The 24,999-nt window shown below is 54.1% G+C and overlaps 12 protein-coding genes across 12 annotated transcripts; 8 read left to right on the plus strand and 4 right to left on the minus strand.

Moving 5' to 3' along the window:
* Positions 1-207: 207 nt before the first annotated feature.
* AB675_7357 (uncharacterized protein) lies at positions 208-937 on the minus strand (the record flags this gene model as incomplete). The annotated part of the gene is made up of 3 exons (XM_018147718.1): positions 208-360; positions 482-640; positions 725-937. 3 exons carry the CDS (start codon positions 935-937, stop codon positions 208-210), a joined length of 525 nt encoding a protein of 174 aa, XP_017996213.1.
* A 283-nt stretch (positions 938-1,220) lies between these two features.
* Positions 1,221-2,753, minus strand: AB675_7358 (putative aldehyde dehydrogenase-like protein; the record flags this gene model as incomplete). The annotated part of the gene is made up of 2 exons (XM_018147719.1): positions 1,221-1,556; positions 1,605-2,753. 2 exons carry the CDS (start codon positions 2,751-2,753, stop codon positions 1,221-1,223), a joined length of 1,485 nt encoding a protein of 494 aa, XP_017996267.1.
* Positions 2,754-4,868: 2,115 nt separating this feature from the next.
* AB675_7359 (putative amino-acid permease) lies at positions 4,869-6,560 on the plus strand (the record flags this gene model as incomplete). The annotated part of the gene is made up of 5 exons (XM_018147720.1): positions 4,869-5,206; positions 5,259-5,829; positions 5,874-6,080; positions 6,147-6,480; positions 6,526-6,560. 5 exons carry the CDS (start codon positions 4,869-4,871, stop codon positions 6,558-6,560), a joined length of 1,485 nt encoding a protein of 494 aa, XP_017996299.1.
* Positions 6,561-6,986: 426 nt separating this feature from the next.
* AB675_7360 (uncharacterized protein) lies at positions 6,987-7,307 on the plus strand (the record flags this gene model as incomplete). The annotated part of the gene is made up of 1 exon (XM_018147722.1): positions 6,987-7,307. One exon carries the CDS (start codon positions 6,987-6,989, stop codon positions 7,305-7,307), a length of 321 nt encoding a protein of 106 aa, XP_017996303.1.
* A 1,068-nt stretch (positions 7,308-8,375) lies between these two features.
* On the plus strand, positions 8,376-8,770 carry AB675_7361 (uncharacterized protein; the record flags this gene model as incomplete). The annotated part of the gene is made up of 2 exons (XM_018147723.1): positions 8,376-8,510; positions 8,564-8,770. The coding sequence occupies 2 exons, from the start codon at positions 8,376-8,378 to the stop codon at positions 8,768-8,770; spliced, it is 342 nt and encodes a 113-aa protein (XP_017996282.1).
* Positions 8,771-9,638: 868 nt separating this feature from the next.
* AB675_7362 (N amino acid transport system protein) lies at positions 9,639-11,072 on the plus strand (the record flags this gene model as incomplete). The annotated part of the gene is made up of 1 exon (XM_018147724.1): positions 9,639-11,072. The coding sequence occupies one exon, from the start codon at positions 9,639-9,641 to the stop codon at positions 11,070-11,072; it is 1,434 nt and encodes a 477-aa protein (XP_017996203.1).
* Positions 11,073-11,745: 673 nt separating this feature from the next.
* Positions 11,746-13,542, plus strand: AB675_7363 (uncharacterized protein; the record flags this gene model as incomplete). The annotated part of the gene is made up of 4 exons (XM_018147725.1): positions 11,746-11,814; positions 11,912-12,420; positions 12,615-12,686; positions 12,741-13,542. 4 exons carry the CDS (start codon positions 11,746-11,748, stop codon positions 13,540-13,542), a joined length of 1,452 nt encoding a protein of 483 aa, XP_017996319.1.
* A 1,602-nt stretch (positions 13,543-15,144) lies between these two features.
* Positions 15,145-16,770, plus strand: AB675_7364 (Low-affinity iron/zinc ion transport protein fet4; the record flags this gene model as incomplete). Its single annotated transcript, XM_018147726.1, has 1 exon — positions 15,145-16,770. The coding sequence occupies one exon, from the start codon at positions 15,145-15,147 to the stop codon at positions 16,768-16,770; it is 1,626 nt and encodes a 541-aa protein (XP_017996317.1).
* Positions 16,771-17,975: 1,205 nt separating this feature from the next.
* AB675_7365 (uncharacterized protein) lies at positions 17,976-18,946 on the plus strand (the record flags this gene model as incomplete). Its single annotated transcript, XM_018147727.1, has 3 exons — positions 17,976-18,483; positions 18,529-18,666; positions 18,714-18,946. 3 exons carry the CDS (start codon positions 17,976-17,978, stop codon positions 18,944-18,946), a joined length of 879 nt encoding a protein of 292 aa, XP_017996237.1.
* Positions 18,947-20,103: 1,157 nt separating this feature from the next.
* AB675_7366 (uncharacterized protein) lies at positions 20,104-21,372 on the minus strand (the record flags this gene model as incomplete). Its single annotated transcript, XM_018147728.1, has 4 exons — positions 20,104-20,846; positions 20,894-21,058; positions 21,123-21,175; positions 21,224-21,372. The coding sequence occupies 4 exons, from the start codon at positions 21,370-21,372 to the stop codon at positions 20,104-20,106; spliced, it is 1,110 nt and encodes a 369-aa protein (XP_017996216.1).
* A 688-nt stretch (positions 21,373-22,060) lies between these two features.
* AB675_7367 (Proline racemase) lies at positions 22,061-23,134 on the plus strand (the record flags this gene model as incomplete). The annotated part of the gene is made up of 1 exon (XM_018147729.1): positions 22,061-23,134. One exon carries the CDS (start codon positions 22,061-22,063, stop codon positions 23,132-23,134), a length of 1,074 nt encoding a protein of 357 aa, XP_017996251.1.
* Positions 23,135-23,295: 161 nt separating this feature from the next.
* Positions 23,296-24,401, minus strand: AB675_7368 (putative NADP-dependent mannitol dehydrogenase; the record flags this gene model as incomplete). The annotated part of the gene is made up of 6 exons (XM_018147730.1): positions 23,296-23,410; positions 23,472-23,604; positions 23,658-23,798; positions 23,900-24,040; positions 24,115-24,315; positions 24,368-24,401. The coding sequence occupies 6 exons, from the start codon at positions 24,399-24,401 to the stop codon at positions 23,296-23,298; spliced, it is 765 nt and encodes a 254-aa protein (XP_017996250.1).
* Positions 24,402-24,999: the final 598 nt, after the last annotated feature.

Consider the following 24,999-nt stretch of genomic DNA (forward strand, 5'->3'; position numbering starts at 1 on the left):
TACGCGAGATAGGATGCCTGGGCATTCCAGTACTGCCATGCATGCTCCATGTGTTGCCTGAGGTTCAGATATTTCTACAGAAGAACCGATGCATTATGCATTACTTACAACCATGCTTACCTTGGGAGTTCGTAAGCCACTGCCTGCCCCCGAACACATGCCATGATAATGACGGACCACGAAGAACTCGTCGGCTGACGTACTCTTCTACGAAGGCTGCTTGACGGCTCCCAGCTGAATGTAGTAGTTCAGCAGATCCGAGCTACTTGTCACATTGTAGATCAGCCTCGATTCCAGATCCACCTTCAAATAGTCTGTCCCACGATAGCTGATTGGTGTGCCAACCGTCACGTTACTGTTCTCATTAATCAGTTACTAATCCTCTTTATCTGCTCTTGGAAACAATAACACCGCGGAAGCAGATTTGCTGTAACTTACACGCCCGACGCTTGGCGCTAAGACTATCGCTTTGCCATCTCACCACGCTGGTGTCGCAGCTGGCGAAGCTCTCGATGATAGAGTATGTGACATTGGTGACCAGCGAGCCACTGTAGCCGGAGCCGCTGACCGAGTTGTACACTGCGCCTGCGGAGTCGTACACAGCGGTGGCGTTGCCAAAGGATGCACCTTCATCGTAGTACTAAGGGCCATGGTTCCGTCAGTGGCTGGATCCGCGCGCAAGTCACGATAGCTGGATAAAACGGAGTGAGAACAAGGACCGTACAGTGAAGTTGGAGGTAAGTGTGCTTGCCACGATCGCGGAGCCGGTGCCGGTGCCGTTCTCGTTGGTTTGGAAGATCTGCAGCCAACGAAGGGCGATGTTGTAGGATTCGCCCGGGCTAAGGCACGGCGTTGATGAAGATGCCCTGACTTGTGCTGCAGTCCCGGTCAGGAAGATGTACCACCAAAGTAACATTGGCTGGAATGATCGGAGCATGTTGCTGAGAGGAGCTTCTTGGACAGGTCGAATCTCATGTACGCACAAAGCAGGCCGCGCCGGGTCTATATGTGGCCAAAGACACTCCATGGCGCTACAAAGCATGCTCCGGGGCAGCTACGAAAGTCGTTGGCAAACGTCATGCCCCAGATGTACCTGAGTACAGCTGGAGCTGTAGCAATGTCACTTTCAATACCAATTCAGGAATGGTGCAATGCTTTGACTTCTGTGGCTGTCAAAAATGGTTATGATTTGGCGCATGCACAATGTGGAGCCTTTCGAGCTACAGCTCTGTGCCCAAATTGACATGAATGGCCTTCGTTTGCGTGTAGGCGTCAAGAGCATATCGACCGAGCTCCCTGCCAATTCCTGACGATTTGTAACCTCCAAACGGGATGCCAAAATGAGAATCGCCGCTGGAATTGATCCAGACCATGCCAGCTTGCAGCTTGCGTGCTACTCGATGACCTCGCGAGATCTTCTCGGTGAAGACGGCTGCCGCGAGACCGTACGAAGTATTGTTCGCTTTGGCGACTGCCTCGTTCTCAGTAGCGAACTTGCTTATCACGACGACGGGACCAAAGATCTCCTCGCGGACTATGCTGGCGTTTTCATCGGCCTGTGTGATTGTCAGCTTCTCCTGCCAGCACTTTCAACACTGACGTACCTCCGTGAAGACGGTAGGCTGGATGAAGTAGCCCTCGCCGTCAATCTTCGAGCCTCCACTAAGGATCTTGGCACCCGCCTTTCGACCTGCCTCTATGTAGTGCAAGACCCGGTCGAATTGTGCCTTGGAAACTTGTGGACCATGCTGCACGTCTTGCTTGAACGGGTCGCCAACAACGGTCACTTTCTTTGTGTAGTCGACGAATGCTTTGGCGAAATCATCATATACGCCATCTTGAACGTATATCCGAGATGTCGACGTGCAGACCTGCCCAGAGTTGTCCATAATACCGCCATGTGCCCACTTCACGGCCTGCTCTAGATTTGCGTCGTCGAAGATAATGAGAGGGCTCTTACCGCCGCACTCAAGCGTGATGTTCTTCAAGTTGGCCGATGCGGATTTCATAATCGAACGACCTGTGTTTGTGCTGCCGGTGAATGCAATCTTGTCGACGCCAAGATGCCCGGCCAATGCCTTGCCTGTCACGCTTCCCAGACCTGGGAGGACATTGACCACGCCGTCAGGGAGGCCAGCCTCCTGAACAATTTTGCCAAAGTACAGCGCTGAAAGTGGCGTCTGCTCGGCTGGCTTGACAATGACCACATTCCCGCATGCAAGGGCTGGTGCTACCTTCCAGGCCAACATCATGAACGGAAAATTCCATGGGATAATCTGACCACAAACACCGAGCGGTTCCTGTAGCGTGTATGCTAGCTTACTAGGAGAAGTGTCGATTGTGTCGCCATAGATCTTGTCGGCCCAACCAGCGTAGTACTTGAAGACATTGTACGACTCATCGAGATCAGCATCAAGCGCGACACTGTATGGCTTTCCACTGTCGTAGGCATCAATGGCAGCTATCAATGCGCGATCTCGATCGATGAGCTCAGCTAATTTTCGCAGATAGTCACCTCGTTCGACAGGTGTGATCTCAGACCACTCGCCGTCGAAAGCCGCTCGGGCGGCATTCACGGCATCATCAACGTCAGCGATAGACGCGCCGTTGACGGTAAGGACCAGCTTTGCTGTGGAAGGATCGGTAATGTCAAATGGTTCTCCTGTGGCAGCGCGATAAGAACCGTTGATGAAGAGGTCGACTGGTTGTTCGTAGCTAACACCGTTGGGTAGTGTCAGATTCATAGACGCCATCTTCCTCGTGCACGGAAAGTGTTGGTGAGTGACGCATTCTTCCAAGTCCGATAAGCCCTGTCGAACGCTTTTGTAGGTCCATAACTCAATTCGTGGCCTAACACGAGGCCCATCGAGCGAGCTCGATCAGCAGCGAAGTGAGCAAGACACGCGAGGAAAACAACGATGAGTGGACTAGTGCCGAAAACGGGAAAGAAAGGGGCACGTCAGAGACTCCGCTTCCCCGCAAGGTAAGCTCAACGAAAAGAAAGCTTGGCCTAGATCGACGTGTGACGTCGGCACTTGGGATCTCTTCACACCGTTTGCCAGCGTATGTGCGTTCCTTTCCTGCTTGGCTCAAGCGGTCAAGTAGGTCCTCTCGAATGTACCTTCAAGCATCAAACTGAGGTAGCTCCAGACAAGTCCCTACATGTAACGCAATGATGCGCCATGGCGGGCGAGACGCTTATTCTTACGCGTCGGAAAAGCCGCGTCGCCGAAGGATCGTGCTGGACATGTCGAAAGCGAAGATTGAAATGTGATCTTCAGCATCCTGCTTGTGCGCAGTGCACAAGTAGGGAAGTGGCTTGCTCATACAGCTTGAACCCACCCATCAAGTGGATTGGAGGCGCCGCTACACGTGGGCGATTTGCGAATTTCCCATCTCCGGACTCAGAAACACCGTACAGCACCTCGCCAGGCTCACAGCCACTAGAGCCAGGAGAGATCATCCTGTACTTTGCCAACGCTGTTCTACCGCGGTTTCAGATCCCTGACGACCCAATTGTGCTGGATTACGATGTTGTGTTACAAGATGCGCCCCTTCAACAGGCTATCGTCGCCGTGTCTCAGGCGCATTACGCGTTGCATTCTAAGGTTGACATCTACGATGTATCTTTGCTGCGAAAGAGAGCCAAGCAAACCGCGATAGAAGGTTTCCGAAAATGTCTGGAGCAGGGCGTCTATTCTGAGACATCGGCACAGAGACTGTTTGCCATCAACATCTTGCTTTGTATACTCGACGGGATGATCCAACCTGAAGAAGATATCAATGCTTCCATGTGCCATCTTCGTGGAGGGTTTGCTATACTCCAGCAGTGGACCAATACACCAACGCGGATGCTACTACAAGACGGACTACAAGCACATCTCCTCTCGATTTACACCACGATGGATCTTGTTCACGCTCTTCTCAGTGGCGAAAAGCCTTTCTTTGAATCTATCACCTGGAGGATGTTCGCCGATGCACAAACATGGTTTGGGCGTTTGGGCAAGGGGGACCGATTCTTGGAAATTCTGACGGCATTTTCAGAGATGGCAGCGCTCGGTAATGTTGTGCGCGACAACCTTCCCGTTGACAGCAGCTCTTTAATAGAGAAGTGCCTCGGCTCTATTGAGACAGTATTTTCGCGTGACGCGAACGAAGTTGCCTACGAACACACCGATCATACGCCCTGGACACTCTTTTGTTCGGTATACGAAATCTGCGGCTTCATTTATCTTCAGAGAGCATTGCGCCTGCACTCCCTTGCCGAAGAGCGTACACAGAACGCAGTTCGCCGGGGTGTAGAGATGCTCATAGATGATCGGCTCCCGAGTATGATGCAGCATTGTGTCATATTCCATTGCTCGTTATTGGCAGTCATTGCACGTTGGCACAGGACCGCAAAGCCATACTCGAAGTACTCTCCTCCAGTTCCTCATATCTCAGTTTCGGCAATATGATACTAATGGCCACCTTTCTGAAAAGCAATTGGTCATCCAGCGATCCACTGTTGAATTGGTGGGAGTGCTTCGCTCCAGTCTCTCAGAAGGCCTTTCTGTTTTAGCCACAGCTACACAGCTTGCAGTATATGGCAGACGCAGTGAACACTCAGTGCGTCCCGTATCTCCTCCAGTTTCACGGTTCGTATTTGGCCGACCGGCCCCGTTAACGGCCCGGTGTCGCGGAGTGCGAGTCCACTAACCCGAAAAGGCACTCATTTGGGCACGCCACCTAATTGAGGCTAGTCCTATCTCATGACACGGGGAATGCAGACCTCCAACCGAAAGCATGATATAAACACATGATAGCTTCCGGCCACCAAGCGACTCAAACATTCAACTTTGCTATAGCCGTTGTCGGGCTTCCAAACTATGTCTGAGGCATCCAGCGCCGAGAAAGGCCATCTGCATCACGATGGCGGCATTCGCACTGTTGGCGGTGCTGCGCCCCGAGAGGACAACGACCTAGCCGCGCTCGGTTACAAGCAAGAGCTCAATCGAAATCGATCTGTATACACGATCCTGTTTCAGGTCCTGGCCATCACCGCGGTGCCATTTGGTGAAGGTACTGCTCTGACCAGTGCCATTATTGGCGGAGGTCAGCTTGCGTACTTCGTTGGTTGGATTGTTGTTGTGATACTCGACCAGTGCGTCGCGGTCTCGTTGAGCGAGATCGCGTCGAAATTTCCGACCTCTTCTGGTCCATACTAGTGGGTGCCATCTACATGTGATTGCCTGAGCGAAGGACTGACGCCGTCGCAGCTGGACGTATCAGCTTCTTCCGGAAGGCCGCGCTCGCACCATCGCTTCATTCATCACCGGCTGGGTATGGCTTATCGGTAATCTGACCATCTGTCTCAGTGTCAATTTCGGCACAGCATCACTTCTCGCAGGTACAGCAACCATCTACCATCCTGACTGGTTTGCCTCGGATTGGCAGCTACTGCTCATTTTCTACGCAGTCTGTATCGCAACGTTCCTTGTGTGTGCGTTTGGCAATCGTGTTCTGCCCTACGTGGATACAGTTGCCTCTGTCTGGAATGGCTTAACGATCCTCATCGTCTGCATCGCATTATCTGTTGTCGCCGACGCGGGACGCCATAGTGCTGGGTACGCTCTCGCAAACTACGACAAAAGCTTCTCCGGCTGGGGCAACTTCACATTTTTCATAGGCCTGCTGCCAGCTGCATACACCTTTGCCGCAATAGGTATGATTACATCCATGGCAGAAGAAGTTGCAGATCCATCCAAGGACGTCCCGAACGCGCTCAGCTTGGTCGTGCCGATCTCAGGGATCGCTGGCTTGTTCTTCATCCTGCCAATCTGTTTCACAGTACGAACATCCATCCTCATTCGTACCGAGCTAACATGGTCTAGATGCCGCCTCTGGAAGACGTCCTCAACGCGCCAGCCGCGCAAGCCATGCCGTATATTTTCCACACAGTAATGGGGACGCCCGGTGGTGGCCTCGCGCTGATGTTCTTCCTGCTTGGCGTCGCTGTGTTCTGCTGCATCAGTATCACCACCGCTGCGTCAAGAACGACTTGGGCAATGGCACGAGACCAAGCAATTCCGCTCTCGAGCGTATGGTCGAAACTGACGGGCGATGGAGTTCCAGTCATGTCTTTAGCGCTGCTGACAATTGTGCAGATGCTGCTTGGCTTGATCAACTTGGGCAGTACAAGCGCATTCACGGCATTCGCATCCTGTGGTGTCATCGCGCTCGCGGCGGCATACGCAATTCCGATCGGAATCAGCTTGTTCGGCGGCAGGAAAGCGGTGTCGACCGCGCGATGGCGATGTCCAGCTCTGATTGGGTATGTGGTCAATGTCGTGTCAGTAGGCTGGATTGGGTTTCAGCTCGTGCTGTTCAGCATGCCGGCTGCGCTACCTGTGACAGTCGTCTCGATGAACTACGCTTCGGTGGTCTTCGTGGGCTTCATGTTCATCAGTTTACTTTACTACGTCGCATACGGCCGGCGAGGTGAGTGGTGTGGTGTCTTCAACATTACCGGGCTAATATCTCTAGTGTATCACGGTCCACCAGCTAGCGATGGGTTATGAGCTTGCCCGTATGGGTACCGACGCCTTCCTTCAACGAGCACTGACTCGGCCGAACCTAGTTCTGCGTTTTTCGTCAAAGTCTATGCATTACCAATCTGGTAATAGGCCCAACGTGCAAGCCAGCCCTGTTCGACGCCGTAGTGTTCAAACCTTCGTCAATATATCACCACCCCCCACGCATGAAGCCTCCATTCGCTCGTGTTGAAAGTTTTAGTCCTGTCCAGCACGCCATGGATATATATCTATGCGCGGGGTCTTGCCGACGAGGAGCATGCTGGTAACCATTTCATATTTTCGTCCGAGCCGATCGATCAGCTTCTACAACACACGTCAGCACTCTCGTGAGCCCCGATTTGGCAAGAATCGCAACTCACCAAGGTCAGCAATTAACAAGAACGCCCCAGCCATAGCAAAGTTCTTCAAGAAATGCACAACCTGATTCTCATCGCTCCACTCAACATGAAAGATCATGGCGGTCAGAATGCACCAACCGGCAAGCGCCGACGCGACGAGACTTGTGCGCACGCGCAACAGCAGGCAGACCGCGCAGATAATCTCGAAGAGGGCGGCGGGGAGGCGGAGGCGGGACGAGACGCCGTATGCTTCCATCTATGTGGCGGTGGCATCTCCCGAAGTGATCTTGCCCAGTGCAGAGATGAGAAAAAGGGCTGCAGCTCCGAGGGTGGCTGCGTGGTGGACGATTGGGAACGAAATGGCTTTCAGGAAAAGCGTTTCATGTTTGGATAACGATGTCATGATGTTCTGGCGAGAGAGCTCAGGCTGCACTGTGTACAAGCAGGCGCAGGTCGTGTTGGGGAGACAGCCATCGCTATATCATCGTGGTTGCGATGCCTTGGCCGATGAATCGATCTCCGAACGAGGTGGCATGATTGGCCTGTATGGACTGGCAAACCCTCCGATCGGCCAATCATACGTCCTCGCCTGTCCTGGCTGATTACCAGGCTGGCATGATTGTTGAATAAGTTCGACGTTATCACCGTCAGCCGTTCTTCCCAAGTCCAAAGCCGAAGACGGCAAGGGTTTCCAGAAAGTGTGCCAATGACGTTGCTGTTTGCTCGCTTCGTCCACAAATTCAGGCGGCGTCCCTGAAACCCCATCAGTATGTTCAACAATCAAAGCCCTTACGCTTTGCAAACGCGACAAGGCTGGTCTGGGCTCACATGAGCCGCAGCATAATGCAACCACAAGGAATATACGGCAGCACTGACGAATGCATTCAACGCCCGCTCGAAATCATGCTTGAAGGACCTCTTGAACCATACTCGATTAGGGCAATGAGCTCAAGTGGAGCCTTGGCAATATCAAAGATGTATTGGCAGGAGACCATCGGGACCAGCTGCATCAACACTCTTTGTGACAACGAACGTCCCGATCTCCAAGTCTGCGCTCGTGGTATGCGCTCTGCCGTGCAGTCATCGTGAGCTGTGCGTCCGATGCGTCACCCGTGTGCGCACCACTGACGCGCTTCCATGCTAGTCAGTAGTCGAGCAGAAGTCCTGATAGGTTCTCTTTCCTGCAACTGTCGATATCTGCAGTGAAAGCTGCGTGTGTTCGAGCCCTGATCATCGGAAGCGCGCAGGTCGGTTGCATATGCGCTTAGCCTTTGCAATCTGGATGGATCTCTACACAACAGGAGAGTGGCGCTGGAGCCGTCCGAGACAGATATAAACCGTCGTTGCTACGCCCAGGTTCTCGCAAGAGACCCGTTGCAGCTCTTAGCCAGAAGCTTCACACCTCGCTCAACATCGGAACCTCGTCACCACCGATAAGCAGGAATACTATCAATCCGCCGCCATGTCGTCCGCCGAGGCCCAGATCAAGAAGACGCTGGAGGCGTATCGCGACGCCCTAGTCGCCTCTGATGCCACAGGCTGCTCCTCCCTGTATGTCAGCGACGGCGTCGTCATGGCTCAAGGCTTTCCATCCCAGGTCGGCCATGCCGCTGTGCCGATTGGTACAAGCTCTGCTTCTCACTCATCAAGCTCGACGTCGAATTCAGCTTCCACGAAATTGTCATCGTGTCGGACAAGTACGGCTTCGCTCGCACTTCGTCCGTTGGTACCCAGAGGGTGCTAGGGACTGGGAAAGTGAGCAACGAGGGGAACCAGGAGTTGTTTGTCATGGAGAAGCAGGGCGACGATTGGAAGATTGGCAGATATTGCTTCTCAACAACGAAAGGCCCAGCGTGAGATCTACCTCGATCAGAATGCGGTCGCTCTGCGTCTCTCGGAGGCACATTGTTACCCTGGCTCATGCAGCCCGCGGAACACCGCTGTAAATCTCGCGCCATGCCTGGGAAGCTAGCGGCACGACCAGAGCGCGCTTCAAGATTTCCGGGGAGAGCGTTAGAGCGCGACGCCCTGATCGCGGAGCAGTCCAGATCTTTCAAGACAAGCCGCTCGTTGACAATACCTCCAAGCTGTTATTGAGCAATTGAGCTGCTGCTGTCCGTATTCTGGCCTCTTCAGCAAGCCTCTTTTTCGTTCTGCCGCGCTTGCCCTGTTTTCCATTCCCGCTATCTTTAAGATTCCGAGCTTATCTTTCCTTGACCCCGATGCTTGGCCAATCAAGCTCCCGTCTTGTGAGCCTTGGCAATGATGTGATAGCTTAGCGGTTTTTTCTCGCGTTCTGGACGCCCACCGCCTGCATAACGTCAAATCGCCTGACATTTCGCGCTGCTGCAAGTGAGTCTCACCCACGTTATCTACCAACCACGCAGCCACTCGGCCCAGCGAGGGTTCCGCCTGCAGGAGAAAACGATTCTAGCGCGGGATGCCATGTGCAGACTTCGGCATGGCTTTCTCAATGCAGGGTCGGTCTTCCCGCGTTTGCCTCAAGCTCCATTTCAGCTTCGCCTGCAGGTCCTCGTTATCGGACTAGTTCCGTAGGATTGGAACGCCCCAGGTCGCTGTCAGATCAACTACTTCGAAGCACGCCATCAAGCGAGCTTCAGGATTTTTCAAGCCATATATCTTTGGTCTTTCCCCAGAGCCCTGTCGCGTCGACTCCCGGAAATTTCTGCACTTGACCACGAAAGCAAAGCTGTCAGCATACACCATGGCCGACTTCAAGCATGAGCGCAGTTCTGAGGAGAAGGGACGCCGACCCTCCCTCCTGGTCCGTCAACTGGAGCCCGACACCGACGACCAGTCCATTGATACGATCACCGCCCTCGTCCAAGAAGACCACGGCCACGAGATCAAGCTTCGTACCATGTCGTGGCAGAAAGCCGCATGGCTGCTTGCCGGTGACCAAGTCTGCCTTGCAATCATGGCGCAGTCCTGGTCTCTCTCCGTACTTGGCTGGGTCCCTGGCATCCTCACTATGGTATTCGCTGGCATCTTCTTCTGGATAACATCCATGACGATGCACAAGTTCATCATGAAGCACCCTCAGATCATGGACATCTGCGACTTTGGCTACTATGCCTTCGGCAAGTCTCGCATTGCATATCACTTCACGGCATTCATGCTGCTCTGCAACAACATCATGCTGATCGGCTTCCACGTCCTCACCGGCGCCAAAGTCATTAACACTCTCAGCGACCACAGCCAATGCACCGTCGTATTTTCCGTCATCACCACCCTAATGGGCATCGTCATGTCGCTTCCACGCACGCTGAAGCACGTTTCTTTCATGTCCATGTTCAGCGCCGCCTGCATGGGTATCGCTATTCTGCTGTTCCTTGTCTTTGCTGGCATTGAGGATGCGCCTCTGTACGGCTACCTCGGCGAGTATCCTACCGCAGGACCCGTTCGGACGTACGCTTTCCCATTGGCGGGAACAACCTGGGTTGGCTGCATGAATGCCGTTCTCAACATCACCTTCCTCTGGGTCCCGCAGATCTTGTTCCCGACTTTCATCTCCGAGATGGAGCGACCGCAAGACTTCCCCAAGTCGCTTGCTGTCTTAACGGCCATCAGCATCTTCCTCTTCATCGTCCCGCCCGCCATCGGCTTTCACTACTTGGGCCAGTACGCCACAGCGCCAGCTTTCGGAAGTCTAGGGCCTGTCGTATACAAGAAGGCCAGCTTCGCGTTCGTCATCGTCCCCACGTTGGTTATTGGTGTCATCTACGCCAACGTCTCAGCTAAGTTCGTGTACAACCGCCTGATGGGCAAGTCGCATCATGCGCATTCGAACACCATTATTGGGTGGACGGCGTGGGTTGGCGTCATGGCGGTGATCTGGCTGATCGCGTTCATCTTCGCTGAGGTCATCCCATCTATGGGCGATTTCCTGTCGCTGTTGGGTGCGGCGTTCGACTCGTTCTTCGGTTTCATCTTCTTTGCTGTGGCCTACTGGCAGTTGTTCAGAGGCAGGCTGTTCGCAAATGTTGGAAGAGGAATCATGTCGGTGGTACATGCGATTGTGATGGTCGTGGGACTGTTCCTACTCGGCCCGGGCCTGTATGCAGCTGTGGAGGCGATAATCGCTGATTACAGTGGAGGGACCAAGCCGGCGTTCAGCTGTGCTAATGTGGCGATCTAATGGTGGCGATTCATGTTTGCGGAAGTCGCATAACTTCGCTGCGGCACAACAGGTAGATAGCGCACAACGCACCGTGGCTCAGATCTGTACTTTGCAATGAAGGATGTCGAAGATTCACTGTGCAGGACTTCCGGTCGCGCTCCGCATTGAGTTACCTGCACGCCGAGGCTCCAAAGCTCTCACGTGACCGCAAATTTTCAGGCGACCACAGCGCTCTGACTTGCCTTGATGCCGCACGACGTGACCCGAAGGATTGCTGTCAGCCTGACCGAGTTTCGCTTACCCAGTGGTCTTCAAAGTCTTTTTGCCAGACGTGGCCATCGTGCCTAGCCCAGCAAGGATTCCTGTGGGCCGCTCAGGTTCCACGAGCATGCTGTGCACTTGCCCGACGCAGGCGGCGTGCCAGCCCCTTCCAGGGTTGCATTTCTCTTTAAGACTATAAGAGCGTCATGGCCTACTTCGGATTATCCTTGGCTACGCAGTTGGCTGTATGCCTGCTGATATACAAGACCCAGGTGCCGGTACAAGACACGACAGTGTTTCCCCCTTCGACGCCCTGCAGCAAGACTGTGTATCGATTAAACGCCTTTCCGCACTGCCGAGAGCCTCTCAAAGGCGATTGTCAGAAACAACCTCACCTTGAATTCTTCTGACTGCATTGATACTCGGTAAAATGGAGACCATAACGACAGACTATCTCGTCGTAGGCGCTGGCGCTATGGGCTTAGCATTCGTCGATACTGTATGTCCTCTCTGCCCAGTCAGCATAACCAGCGGCAATGCCGAAGCGTAGCGAGTTCCTTGAGCCACTAGCGAGATGCTGACCTATAATCCTCCAGCTCCTCACAGAGACTAAGGCGACGATAAGTTTAGTCGACCGCTATGCCCAGCCAGGCGGCCACTGGACTATAGCTTATCCATTTGTTCGGCTGCATCAGTCATCGGCGCACTACGGTGTCAACTCCCGTATTCTGGGTGATCGTAAGATCGATAAGATCGGCTGGAACGAAGGGCTCGCTTCGCTGGCTCCAGGAGCAGAGGTTGTGGCATATTTCCAGCATGTGGTGCATGATACGTTCCTGCCTTCCGGAAGGGTGAGGTACTTCAATAAGCATGAGTATCTGGGAGACGGAAGGTTCAAGTCTCTGGCCACGGGAAAGGCATATAACGTCGGCGAAGCGACCAAGATTGTGGACGCGACGTATATGCGCACGGAGGTGCCATCGATGCGCGAGCCGCCGTTCAAAGTTGCGGATGGGGTCGACGTGATTCCGCCAAATGATCTGGTCAAGCTCAGTCGACCGTACGGACATTATACAGTCGTAGGAGCTGGTAAGACTGGCATCGAGTGAGTATTCTCCAAGGACCACCATGAAGTCGGATTGCGTAGGACTATTCAGTGCTTGCCTCTACGCATCAGGTACGGTCGTTGATGGTCGCATCTGATCTGAAATGTTGCCGGCTGCATGTCTGGCGAAGCAACAAATGCAACTACCACGCCCTCAATCCTTCATAGAATCTGGAATTGACCTTAAGCGATAGTGCATGCCTCTACCTCCTCGACGCCGAAATTTCACCATCTCAGATATCATGGATCTTGCCGCGCGACCCTTGGTGAGTTCATACTGGCGTTGCCTTTGGACATGGGTCACTTACACGCCCGTACAGGTACTTCAACCGCAATAACTTCCAGACCGGTGAAGAATTCCGTGAAAGAATACTTGCAGCCGGCGCCAGATCAACTGAAGCCATTATGGCTGCCACGGACACACGAGATCTGCTGCACCGGCTGGAATCTGCCGCCCATCTCACCCGCCTTGATCCGTCTGTCGAGCCCGAAGCGTGGAAGTGCGCCACTATCAGCCTCAAGGAACTGGACGCGATACGCTCGATACCCAAGTCCAACATCACTCGCAAAGGGCATGTGACCCTAATCACGGCTAACAAAGTGACGCTCGACAACGGCACGTACGTTCCAGACGCGGATACCCTCTACGTTGACTGTAGCGCCGGAAGCATACCCAAAAGACCAATCGTTCCTATATTCAACGGCAGACACATCACGCTGCAAGCCGTACGCTTTTGCCAGCAGGTGTTTAGCGCAGCGGTCATCGCCCGCGTCGAAGCTGTGTACACGGCCGAAGCCTTCAAGAATGAATTGTGCACCCCGATACCTATGCCAAACCACCCCAACGAGTATGTGCGAGGGTACCTCCAAACCTACCGCAATGAGATCCTCTGGGCCTCGGAGGAGAAAATGAAAGCGTGGCTGGGTGCGAGCAGATTGAACGTGGCTGCATCGCGGATGCCGAAGCCCCCAGAGGACCCGAAGGCAAGGGTCGAGTTCAATAAGAAGATGCGGGAGAAGTTAGTCATGCAGATTGAGAAGCTGGAAAAGCTGATGAGAGCGGACCCGGATAGAGAGCATTGGACGGGTGTGGAGGAGGATATGCATCAGGCGAGGCTGTAGTCAGGGTCAAGTTCGTTCGTTTGGACTGGAGCTGTGGTCATGAAGCTGTCGATGCTCGTGAGACAAATGGCTTGCGTGCGTGACGGTTCGCAGAAGTCCATGCCACAATTATACGGAATCACGATTGCCAAGCTTGAGTCGCGTCCTTCTTGGAGCCGCGTTTGACGCATTCGCTGCTCCTTGCAAGCGGACTCTGTCGAGCACCACATTGTATTGGCAGGCTGTGCAAAACGCACGGAACAACTCGGGCAGTAGAAGACGCGTGGAACGATTGAGGTTAAATCAGACCGCCGCTGTTGGAGCATGTTCATCGATTGTCCATGATTAGTCCACAGGTCCATCAATTGGGAAGCTGCAGGAGATATAGACGCAAAGAGCTACGAAAGCTGTCTCGCGTGAGTGGTACGCGTGAGACGTGAAGGGAGCTCCGGTCGGGCGAAGCTAAGAACGCTATCGCCGGGTCGCGCCCACGCGTCACCATAAGCTCATTTTCTTACAGTAGCAGAACGTACCTTGGCTCCCTCCCAGCACGATTGTTCTACTTATCGCGTACGAGTTACTCGCAGAAGAGGTTTTCTCGACTGTCTGTCGACCTCAGTCTTCTCTAGTAACTTGTCCTAAAACGACAGTTGCCAGTTGTAATAAGGTAACATTTGACTTTACGCGCGGACAAACGCAGCGTGAATATCCGACTGATTTGTTCTGGCGGCGCCCCAATTTGCAAAGGTGTATTCTGGCGTACAATTGCCTTTCGTTCCCCATACTGTGAAGTGGTGGTGTTTTGAGCTTGTCAGCAAAGCCTGATTGCATGCCGAGCCGCTGCGCACGCTCAGGAAACCTCAGTGAGGGCAGGCAGTTGCTGGCAAGCGCATGTTGGCCGGATCAATGACAGAAGTCGGGTGCCACAAGCAGCTTCTGAAACCTACTCTTCAATCGTCGACTCAAGGACTAGTCGACTCAGTCACTGACCAGAAAATCCTAGAGTACACGCGTTGTCTCCCATGTGTTGTTCACGGTCGAGGCAAATCCAGATGGGAGCTCGGAGACGCGTCATTGCATCGCATGCATTGAGTTTTGCTTAAAGTCACTCAACTCCATTCCTAGTCCACTGCCGGCATTGGATTGTTCAGAACTTGCGGTACATCGACCAAAGCTAGGTACATTGCTCTCCACAATTATGCGACTGCGATAGGAGCTTCTCAACATAAGATCCCTGTCTCGACCAACATGAAAATGGCACATCACAGCTCGGCGAGCACAAAAATCACGCAGAGCAGTGTACGACTGGTATAAACGTCGTGCCGCCTCTGAGCTACACCTCGCCTCTCGCCTCGCAGCATCAGATGGCAGCATATCTTGCTTTCGGCTATTTAAGTAATCTTCACTTGTCAAGCTCACGCATGGCAATTCATTACTACCAGGAGCTCGGTCGGTACTGTCATCGACCACGCCCGTGAGCGCTGTCGCGTTCCGCAGCCACGAATGTGACCTCTCAGCGACCAAAAGGCCAAGGCTAGCCGTCAGACCGCGGGCCGGCTTCTGAGCTAAGGCTGTGGAGCATATGCGCTCTGTCAATCCGTCGTATCGACACTTCCGGGCAAGATGTTGGACATTCGGAAGATCCTCTCTGCGCCTGGCGCACGGCAAACTGTCACCAAGACTGCGCCATCCCCTTTCCTTCCTCACGCCGACGTGGCTCGCACCGAAAAGGCCCTCGGTCCAGCTCGGGCAGGTAGAGCGAAGAACGACGCCGATTCAACATGTCTCGGGGGTTTTCTTGCGCTAGACCACATATCGGAAGACGTTCAGGCCGTGGTGGACGGGACAAAAACGCTGACTTTGGATCGCTGGCTTGACCGGCTCGTTGCGTGGGCCGGATCGTGGCAGATGCTTCTATTCACCTTCATACTGGTGCTATCTTGGGCATTCCTGGGCATTCCTTTTGGTAATGCAACCGACTGGCAAGTCGCTATATCCGATGTCCAAGCCTTGGCATGCTATGTGCTCGATTCTTTGCTCATGCGCCAGCAGCTGAATGCCTATGATCACGAGATCGGTGTCGCAGCTATCTTACAGAGTCGCTCGGTCAGCATACGTCGCATGATTGGAACGTTGCACGCGAGCAAGACGACTGCCGCTGCAAGAGAGTCAAATGCCCAGCTCTTGGAGCCAGTCCACAAAGACACGTACAGACGCTCTCGCCTTGATTCTACCATCCATGCTCTGTGCCAACTGTTCGGCAGCCTTCCTTCGCTACTCCTCTTCTGGGTGTGCATTATAGTCTGGCTCAGCTTTGGCCCGTACTGTTCCTGGAGCGCAGAGTGGCAGCTGTACATCAATTCTGCTACATCGGCACTGATGCTACTGGTCTTCATGCTCTTGGCTTGCGTGCAGGAGCAGCATCGCTGTGAGATGAAAGTCTTATCGACGCGGGTTTGTACTCTGGATTCAAAGCTGGAGGTACAATTGCGCATTGCAACTCGAGACAATGTGCCAAATGAGGTCGCTGCCATCTATCCCTGCCCAGTCAGCCTTCTCGAGCGCGCCATCTCATACTACGCGGACCTGGTTGGTACGCTTTTCGGCGTCTCACTGCTGATCCTTGTCTTTATTGCCTGGGTGGCTATTGGACCAGCATTGCAGTTCAACTCGAATTGGTGGCTCGTCATTGGCACATATGCTGGCTTGATAGGCTTGCACGACGGGTTCGTTCTGCACAATGTCCGTCATCAGCTCGACCGAAATAGCCGACTTGCGCTCGCGAAAGTCAATGCCGATGATACGGAACTACTGGCCGCTGCAGGGGTCCCTCACTGCGAACCCTTCGCTGTCCAACATGGCGACGTGGAAGGCGGTCGACCGAGAGGACAGTCCCAACAGGCGTATTCACGGATCAACATAATGTTGTCTTCACACCTTGTCCGTCTGATGTCGCATCCATTACTGGTCGTTGCAGGCATTGTCTTCATCGCTGGCTCAGTTGCTGCTGCGACAGCACTGCACTGGAGTCTGACGGGCCAGCTCTTGTGCAATGTCCCGCCTAGCGTCGTTGAAACATTCATCATGATGGCATTGATTACGAGAGAGACCGCGGACGCCAAAGCTGAGAAGGAGTTGTACAACGAATTTGCGGGAAGCAGAGATCTGCTCTTGACTTGGGTGCTGACACAAAGAGACGGTTCCGACGTGGATTCGAGGAGTGGTCCAATTATCTCGGCCTTGGAGTGAATGGCGCTATCAGTTCCAGGTACCTAAAAGCCGAATAAGCGGAGATTTTACTTTTTCAGATACTGGCATAGAGGGCTGGGTATATAGGATGAGCTGGTCGTCCATCAAGTCTGACTTTTACGTTATGCAGTGCAAGAGGAGTTGGACAGGGCCGAAGCTGTCAAGCAACACTTCTGCCTCGAGTTCGTCTGCCGTTATGAAAGGCTTCCATTGTATGAGGTGCGTACAGCCCGTCTTGATGCAGCCAAGATGCAGTCTCCTGATTCGAGACCGTGAGTGCGTCGTCGGCCTTGCAGGAAGGGAATGCAGCGTCCGTGTGCAAAGGACTCCCATAGCTCCGTGGTAGATGGACCAGGTGCAGGCCAGCAGTGCCTGGAGTAATTGCAGGGTGGACTAGATAGACAATGCAGCTTGGAGCTACAAACCGACAATCACCGTCAATCAATGGAACAGCAGATTGCTCGACGATCATCAGACCTGTGACCTGTAATGCCGTCGAAGATTTCTCGAGTGACACCCTGAGAACATCGTCGGCTTACGACGAGGACCAGAAACCGATCCAATGTAGGGCGGTCCTCCGCAAGGTCACATCCGTCTGAGGGCTACTAGGAACAGGCAAGCTCGTCCGGCGCGGAGACCAATATCAGGCAGCAGAAATCACGGCCTCATATACAAGGTTGCCAGTTCGAGCCGACTGCTACAATGACGGGCAGACGCAGGCGCAGCTCTTGAACCAATCCGCACCCATGATACAGACGATCCCTATCGAGCGGCGCGACCAGGCTGTGTGAGTGACGAGGTGGTCATGATGAGGCGAACATCGCTAGGGCCCTCGTCTTGGCTCTTTATATTATTGGTCTCACTACATTGGAAATTACTCAGCTGGGTTCCGCGGAACCAATATACAACCCAGCTAAGCTGGTACTTCTGGCAGCGACCTCTCACTGCTCTTCAACCATTGCAGCTATTATCAATCATCCTGCCACAGGTCGCTCATTCCAACGGCGCTGGTCGCTCCTCCCAATGGCGCTGGTCGCTGATCCCAGCGGCGCTGGTCGCTAATCCCAACTACGAAGTAGATCTCTCAAATTCAGAGAGAACACGAAACACTATATAAGGGTGACGAGAACTCACTGTTCGGTCGTGACAATCAGCAGAAAAGACTACCAGTTCGAGGATCATCCAGCATACACGTCTTCCGCAAGATGTCGTCCGCACCCACAATCGTCGTCCTAGGCAGCACAAGCGGTCAAGGCCGCGGCGTCGTACGCGCTATTCTTTCTCATCCTTCCCTTGCGCACTACCACGTCGTTGGTGTGACCCGCGACGTCGACAGTTCCACCGCAAAAGCACTCCTCAATGCGCACAAAGACTCTGGCGACCGCTTACGTCTCGTCTCAGCCGATATCTACGATCGAGAAAGTCTCCTGAAAGCGTTCACGGGTGCATATGGCGTCTTTGCAGTGACAAGCGACAACATCCCCGGGAAGAGCGCGGAGACTGAGGAAGACCTGAAGCACCAGCTTGAGGCTGGGAAGAACATTGTTGCAGCCGCGAAGGAGGCGGCAATCGAGCACTTCGTATTTACCTCTCTACCTGATGTTGCGAAAGCGAGTGGTGGGAAGTACAGCAAGGTGTTCCATTTTGACTTCAAGGCCCAGATTGACGAGTTAGCGAGGAAGGAGCTCAAGAATGTGACTACTTTGTTGCCTGGTTAGTGCTTGCCAATCCATCGTGCGGTTCGACTGACATGAATAGGGTACTTCTTCACCAACCTCAATTGGCCGTGGTATTGCCGTCGCGATGGGGAGGTCGTGCGTTTTTGCGCTCCGATGTCAAAGGATACAGAGTGTGAATGGGCCGACGCTGACTATGATGTTGGTGTCTTCGCTGCTGGTAAGTCATCTCGATGGCCAGTCAAGTATAAATCCTAACCATCACAGCCGCGTTGGCCGCCGGCCCAACGAAGACCCGCAACAAAGTCTACCCCATCGGTCGGAAATACAGCCTCGCGCAGCTTGCGTCAATCCTCGAGAAACTATCGGTCAAGACTGAAGTGCGGCCGTCGACATTGGAAGAATGGGAAGATGCCACTGTTGCGATAGTTGGACCCGGCTGGCGGGTAGATCTAAGACAGATGATGGAGTGGACGGAGCGATGCCGAAGGAGAAGATAGGATGGGGAACGATGGATTTGGCGGAGGACCACAGGGGTGAAGAGCTTGGGGTGAGATCTACTTCTTTCGAAGAGTGGTTGGAGGGGTCTGGGTGGAGAGGTCCCGCTGGGTTGTGAGAATGCGAACGCAGTCGAGAAGAAGGAACAGCGTACTTTAGAGATCCTGAGCCGAGCAAGAACGAATCTCAGCCTCTGCGCGTGTGAAATGGACAGAGTGCGTGATTGACTCCCGGAGCAGACCGCGCCAATAAGGAGGAAGTTTCGTGACTGCCAGAAGCGACTCTTGTGTTTCTTCAAGGCGCGTTTGCCGCGCTTGCTACCACCCGTAGGCGGGCTGGGAAGGCGCGCGAAAGACGATGCAGCTTCCGTGACACCGCTGCATGTGTACAGTCATCGTCCTTTCTTAAGCTCGGCTCACGAATTGAATCATTTGAACGATGCAGGAATTCTTCAGGTTGCCAAAGACATGAAGAGCGAGTGTGCGCGTGAGACGGGAAGACAATTATATTCTCGAAATGCTGGACGAGAATCGGCGAGGACGGAGCTACGGCAAGCTATCGCCAGGTATCGCACCGGCCCCGCTCTTTATGCGTCATCAACACGCGCAACGCGTCAAGGTCGAGATTGGCTGCACCCTGGCTTCGTCTTCATCGTCGATGCTTTGGCATCTGCGACTCTGCAATACATATGTTGAGTCTAGAATCTCTCGACCCCGGCAGCAGCACATCCAACTTCTGCTTCAGCTTCGATCTCCACGAGCATTTCATCCCCTATCAAGCCCGCCACCACAAGTGTGTTGGCCGGACGCACGCCAGCCATACCGAATACCCAGCCATGAGCCCGGCTTACCTCTTCGCAGTCGTGCGCATGTCGAACCATAATACGCGTCCTTACAACATCCTTCATAGATGAGCCGAGGACTTTCAGGGCATTCTCGATGATGTCCAAAATATGTACAGTCTGACTTCGAGCAGAGGAGCCGCCGATGACGGATAATGAAGACAAAGAAGAGTTCGCAGTCGTACCAGAGACTCGGATGATGTCCTTGGTGCGCACCGCTCTGCAGTAGCCCTGTACCATTCATCAGTATCGACATAGCCTCGAGAGCATTGGAAGAACTTACAGCTATTGGTTCCCGCAACGATCCGGACGAGAATTCTACCGTCTTCCCCGAGCAATGGCCTCGCGCGTCCGCTTGCTGTCGTCAGTCTCTTCGAAATGATCACTCGTGTTTCCGGCAGCCATCAGAAATGGAGGCCTGCGATACTCATCGCCACAGTCGTTCGGTATATCCGTCAAGCCTTCCTGCGCCTGGTGGATCAACGCGAGGTCCTCCTCGGTCAAGGCCAGCTGGAAAGCTTCAAGATTTCGATCAACATAAAGCTCAGAGTCTGGCGCTAAGCGATTGCCCACAATGACAGCTTTGACAGAAGGTATATCAAGAACGTATCGGGTAGCGACAGCGGAAATCCCGACACCGTGCCTGAGTGCCACTGTGTTAAGCGCTTCGAGAACTGCCTGGAAAGGTGCCCAGCCACCAGCGGCTCTTATGAAACGGAGGTACTTGCGCAGGCTCCAATTCATACCCTCCATGCTGGTAGGTTCGGGCTTCCTGAGCCACTTCTCGCTGAGAAAGCCACCAAGCAACGTCGCGTACGCAAGGATTCCGACGTCGTGCTTGACGCATATATCATTCAGTCGTCCGCGAGTCAGCCGTCGATCGATTACGTTGGTGGGGATCTGGTTCGTGGCGATGGAGAATCCGGAGTTCAGAAGGAGTTCCAAGTGTGCGGCATCGGTGTTGGTCAAGCCGATGTGTTCAATCTTGCCCATCTTCTGGAGCCTTCGCAAGTGATCGAGGTTGTGCAGGTATGTGTCGTCTGAAAAGTCCCAGGCGTGGTCTGCAATGGCGTCAGAGACGGAAGGCGAAAAGGGAAAGAGACCCAACATTGCATGAGAACAATCTTCTTCTGACGCATCCGTCGAAGTGCAAGGTCGACAGCAGCTTCAGCTTTCTCAAACGACTTGTCGCCGGTCACAGGCGGACACCACTTTGTGAACGCTATCTTTGTCGAGTTCGGTCGAGAGACGTTGTGCTCGCCAACAACCAGCTCTGATGGGAACCGAGTCAGCCCGCAGTCTACCGATGTTCGATGACAGAACCCCGCTTCACCTACCGGCATCGCCATAGTGGTCCGCCATGTCGAATGTGTCTAGTCCGCGGTGCACTCTGAAGAGCCATCAGTCCGTGCTCTGACGCCGGATCGTGGAGTCTTACACATTGTCCATCACCTCAACAGCTGTCGCAGTGTCGCTTCTTTCGCTGTGGCCTTCTGCTCGCTGCCAGAGGCCACTGACCATGCGAGCAATCTCCAGAGAGCCTCCGATTACCGTGCGCTCGACGGCGCCTCCCGTTGGTATGCCCATGTCGGTTCTGGTCAGGCAGGCGTGCGAGGCGCTGAGTTCTTCCTGGGTTCAGAGCCTGCTACTGGCTTTCGGTCCGTCTGGAATGCTGAGAGCTACGAAATCGACTGGTTTCAAGTTGCTCTCTGTTCGTTACATGCGAGAATGAATGTCGCGGCGCCTTATTGACGCTGAACGGTGGCTATCGGCGAAATGCAAGGCGTTGAAGTTCTACATCGGCGTTTTACAGCGTGCCCAAGATAAAGTTTCGCCGCGCATGACCCACATCACGACGGGCTATCGCATCTCCACTTCGCGACGGACTATCGCATTCGAGACGCCATGCGCGCCCAACAGTTCTCGGACCGATGTATGTGAAGGCAGGAGCTCAATCTGGACCGTTCTGGACCGCACACCCGACGACGGTCTTGGCCGGGCAGATACAGCAACATGTTGTGATCGAAACCCTGGTGGCAACATACACCCGCTCTTCTGATGCTCCAAATCAAAGCCCTCGTCAATCCCCAGGCACACATGTCCGTCTTCAGGCCCCAAGCATACTCCTCCATGCGACCACGAAGCTGATCAGACACGGAAGCGCTGATGCGGTCCTGTCCCTAGCCCAGCATGCGGAATCATTTGACAGGTTGTCGTCCATGCTACACGCATTGCCATACGCTGCACATTGTCGGTGTCGCCTTCCACCGCCGCCATGATCTGGACTAGAGTGACCCGACTTGAACAACTGCTCGACGAGCGACCCGGCATTGATGTCGTCGATTCCCACACCTGCGGTCAACCTACTCGTGTCATTCTCGGCGGTACGGGTTTGAAGGATGGGATGACCCCAGAGGAGGGAAGGGACTACCTGATGAACAGCGCCGACTGGGCACGACGCATTGCTGTGATGGAGCCTCGTGGACAACGATCTATGTTCGGCGCCGCGATCATTCATCCGTCAGGCCCAGACGAGAGCTTCGGAGTCGTCTACATGGACGCGAGCACCTATCCTGATATGTGCGGTCATGCTACTATCGGTGTGGCCACGACGCTCTTTGAACTGGGTCTCATTGGCCCTGCCCGGCCGCCAGACGACACAACAGAGTTCCCTTTCCAATTGCGAACTCCTGTGGGCACGCTGAAGCTAATCCTCACTGTCAAGAGAGGCAAGTGCCATGCGGTAACGTTTCAAATGCCTCTCGCTTACTACGTCGGTTCGATGGATGTGCATGTGGCTCCAGGTCGGACAGCACGCGCTGACATTGGGTGGGCTGGACAATACTACGCCTACGTACCAGTTGAGGAGACCGGACTCAAGATCGAGCTTGATGAAATTGATGAGCTCCTTGCCTCTGCCACACCTATTCGACGGCAGATTGCGCATGACTTCAGGGCTATCGACCCTCGCACGAGCTTCGTCCCCGAAGTTGGAAATATCGTGTGGACAGGCGCACCGCAGAACACAGCGGCTCACGCTCGCAATATTCCTCACTCAAGTAGCGGCTCATTCGATCGATCGCCATGCGGAACCGCTACGTGTGCAAGGATGGCTGTACTTGTTGCACAAGGCGACCTTCAAGCCGGGGAAGACTTTGTCAACGAGAGCATTCTGGGTACGCTATACTACGGCCGCGTCGTCCGCGAGCACCTTGACGGTGATTTCCAAGGCATAGTGCCGCAAGTACGAGGAAGCGCATGGATCACCGGAGCGAGCCGCCTGACTCGGGATCCCGATGATCCTCTCGGGCTTGGATACCTCATCGGTGGAGGAAGAGCAGTTATCTAGGAGACAATCGATCATATCAAGATCCAAGAATTAGGTCATCGTTTCGTTCCGACGTCACAACACGGACAACTCTGCCCAGACGTCTCCCAGATGCCCCAATGGTAGAATGCGTACCACCTTCTGCAGTTCCGCGTTCTTCGTCACAGACATCAACTTGCCTACTACGGCAATGAATACCCTCCATCGATGACCAAGTCAGCTCCAGTCATGTAGCTCGAGGCATCCGACGCGAGGAACAAGTACACTCCTTTCAATTCATGCGGCATGGCCTCACGTCTGGGACAGTGTCAGTGTGAGTATCATCATAATAAGTCGGTTTGCCCGCGGAAGCACTTACCCCATGGGAATCTTGTGTTTCCACACGGACTTTGTATCCTTGGGAACGAAGTTGGCGATCTCTGTGTCGACATATCCAGGGCACACGGCATTTGCTCGAGCATATCGACACCATTCAACAGCCAGAGACTTGCCTGGCCCAAGTCATTAGTTTGGGACCTTCACGGTCAATGTGGGTTGTACTCACACAGATGCGTCACTCCAGCTTTCGCCGAGTTGTACGCTGCCTGGCAAAGGGGAATATTGACGATGCGGCCGCTCATGCTGGAGGTGGCGATGAAGCTGCCATAGCTGTAGTTCTGCAGCTTCTGGCCGGACATGTCGGTGCCTTCCGTCAGTTGTCGTTTCCAGATTTTGCCGCAGGCCCTGGCAGAGTAGTAAACACTGTCCAGGTCCGTCGACATGACCTTCTGGTACAGCTCAAGCTACCGTCGATGATTGCTCCTTCTGTCCACGGGATGCCGGCGTTTGCAACAAAGATGTCCAGGCGACCGTTGAATTCCTCAACTTGCGCAAAGACGGCTTTCTCGACAGCGTCCGCGTCGCATACATTCACTTCGTATGCTCTGCCTGTGCATGGGAAGCAGTCACCCCAATCAGTATGGCTGTTCTTCTGACGCCCGGACCAGAGGAGTGTGACATACATTTGACGCCATATTCCTCTTCGATCTCCTTGGCACGAGCGATGGCATCCCTATTCGAGTTGAACCATATCGCAACATTTGCACCGGCTTCTGCCAACGCCTGGGCGACTGCCAGTCCAATGCCGGCGCCGGCGCCCGAGACTATCGCTGTACGGCCTTGGAGGGATAGGAGAGGAAAGACTCTGGTCTTCGCGGGAGGAACTGGGATCATCAGCACACGCGACGAGGAAGGTAGATGCGGTGGGAGACGTACCAGTGTTGTCGTGCGAGAACTTGCCGTCAATCATGGTGGTTTGCGAGACTGCTCTCGGAGCATGTATGCCTTCTCACCATTTCTGCGCTGCTATTGTTGGTCAGGCGCTTTATACGGTCTTTGCGACGAGCGACGCAACATTGTGACAACACGGAAGCAGATCGGATCGCGAAGGAATTCACCGGCGCTAGAGCGAAGCAGGATGAGCCACGCATCCACCCCACAACTTTAAATATCCCGTCGCTTCCGACTCCATTCCTCCCTGGACCCTGTCGAAATGCCCGGCATCTCAACCGAATTGTCTGTGCTGATGATACCGCGACATCGAAATACGCTCCTCTCACTTTGCAACACTGCGGTACCGGGGCAAGCGCACTAGGCCGTGAACATGCGCCGTTACAGAGAACGCGAAAATAGACGTACTCCACTGATCTGACATGGGGCGCCTGCGGACAGCGTGCGGCAGATGCGCATCCATCAAGTCAAAATGCACACAACAACGGCCCTGTAATCGGTGCATGAGACTTGGTCTTGATTGCGCCGACGGCTACAGTAATACAGCCAGGACGTCGCCGGAGCAGCGATCTAGGAAGATTGGAGGCACGAGGTCCTATTCAGGATGCCTCAACTGC

Source organism: Cyphellophora attinorum, assembly GCF_001299255.1.
Source record: "Cyphellophora attinorum strain CBS 131958 chromosome Unknown Contig32, whole genome shotgun sequence".
Lineage (NCBI taxonomy): Eukaryota > Fungi > Ascomycota > Eurotiomycetes > Chaetothyriales > Cyphellophoraceae > Cyphellophora > Cyphellophora attinorum.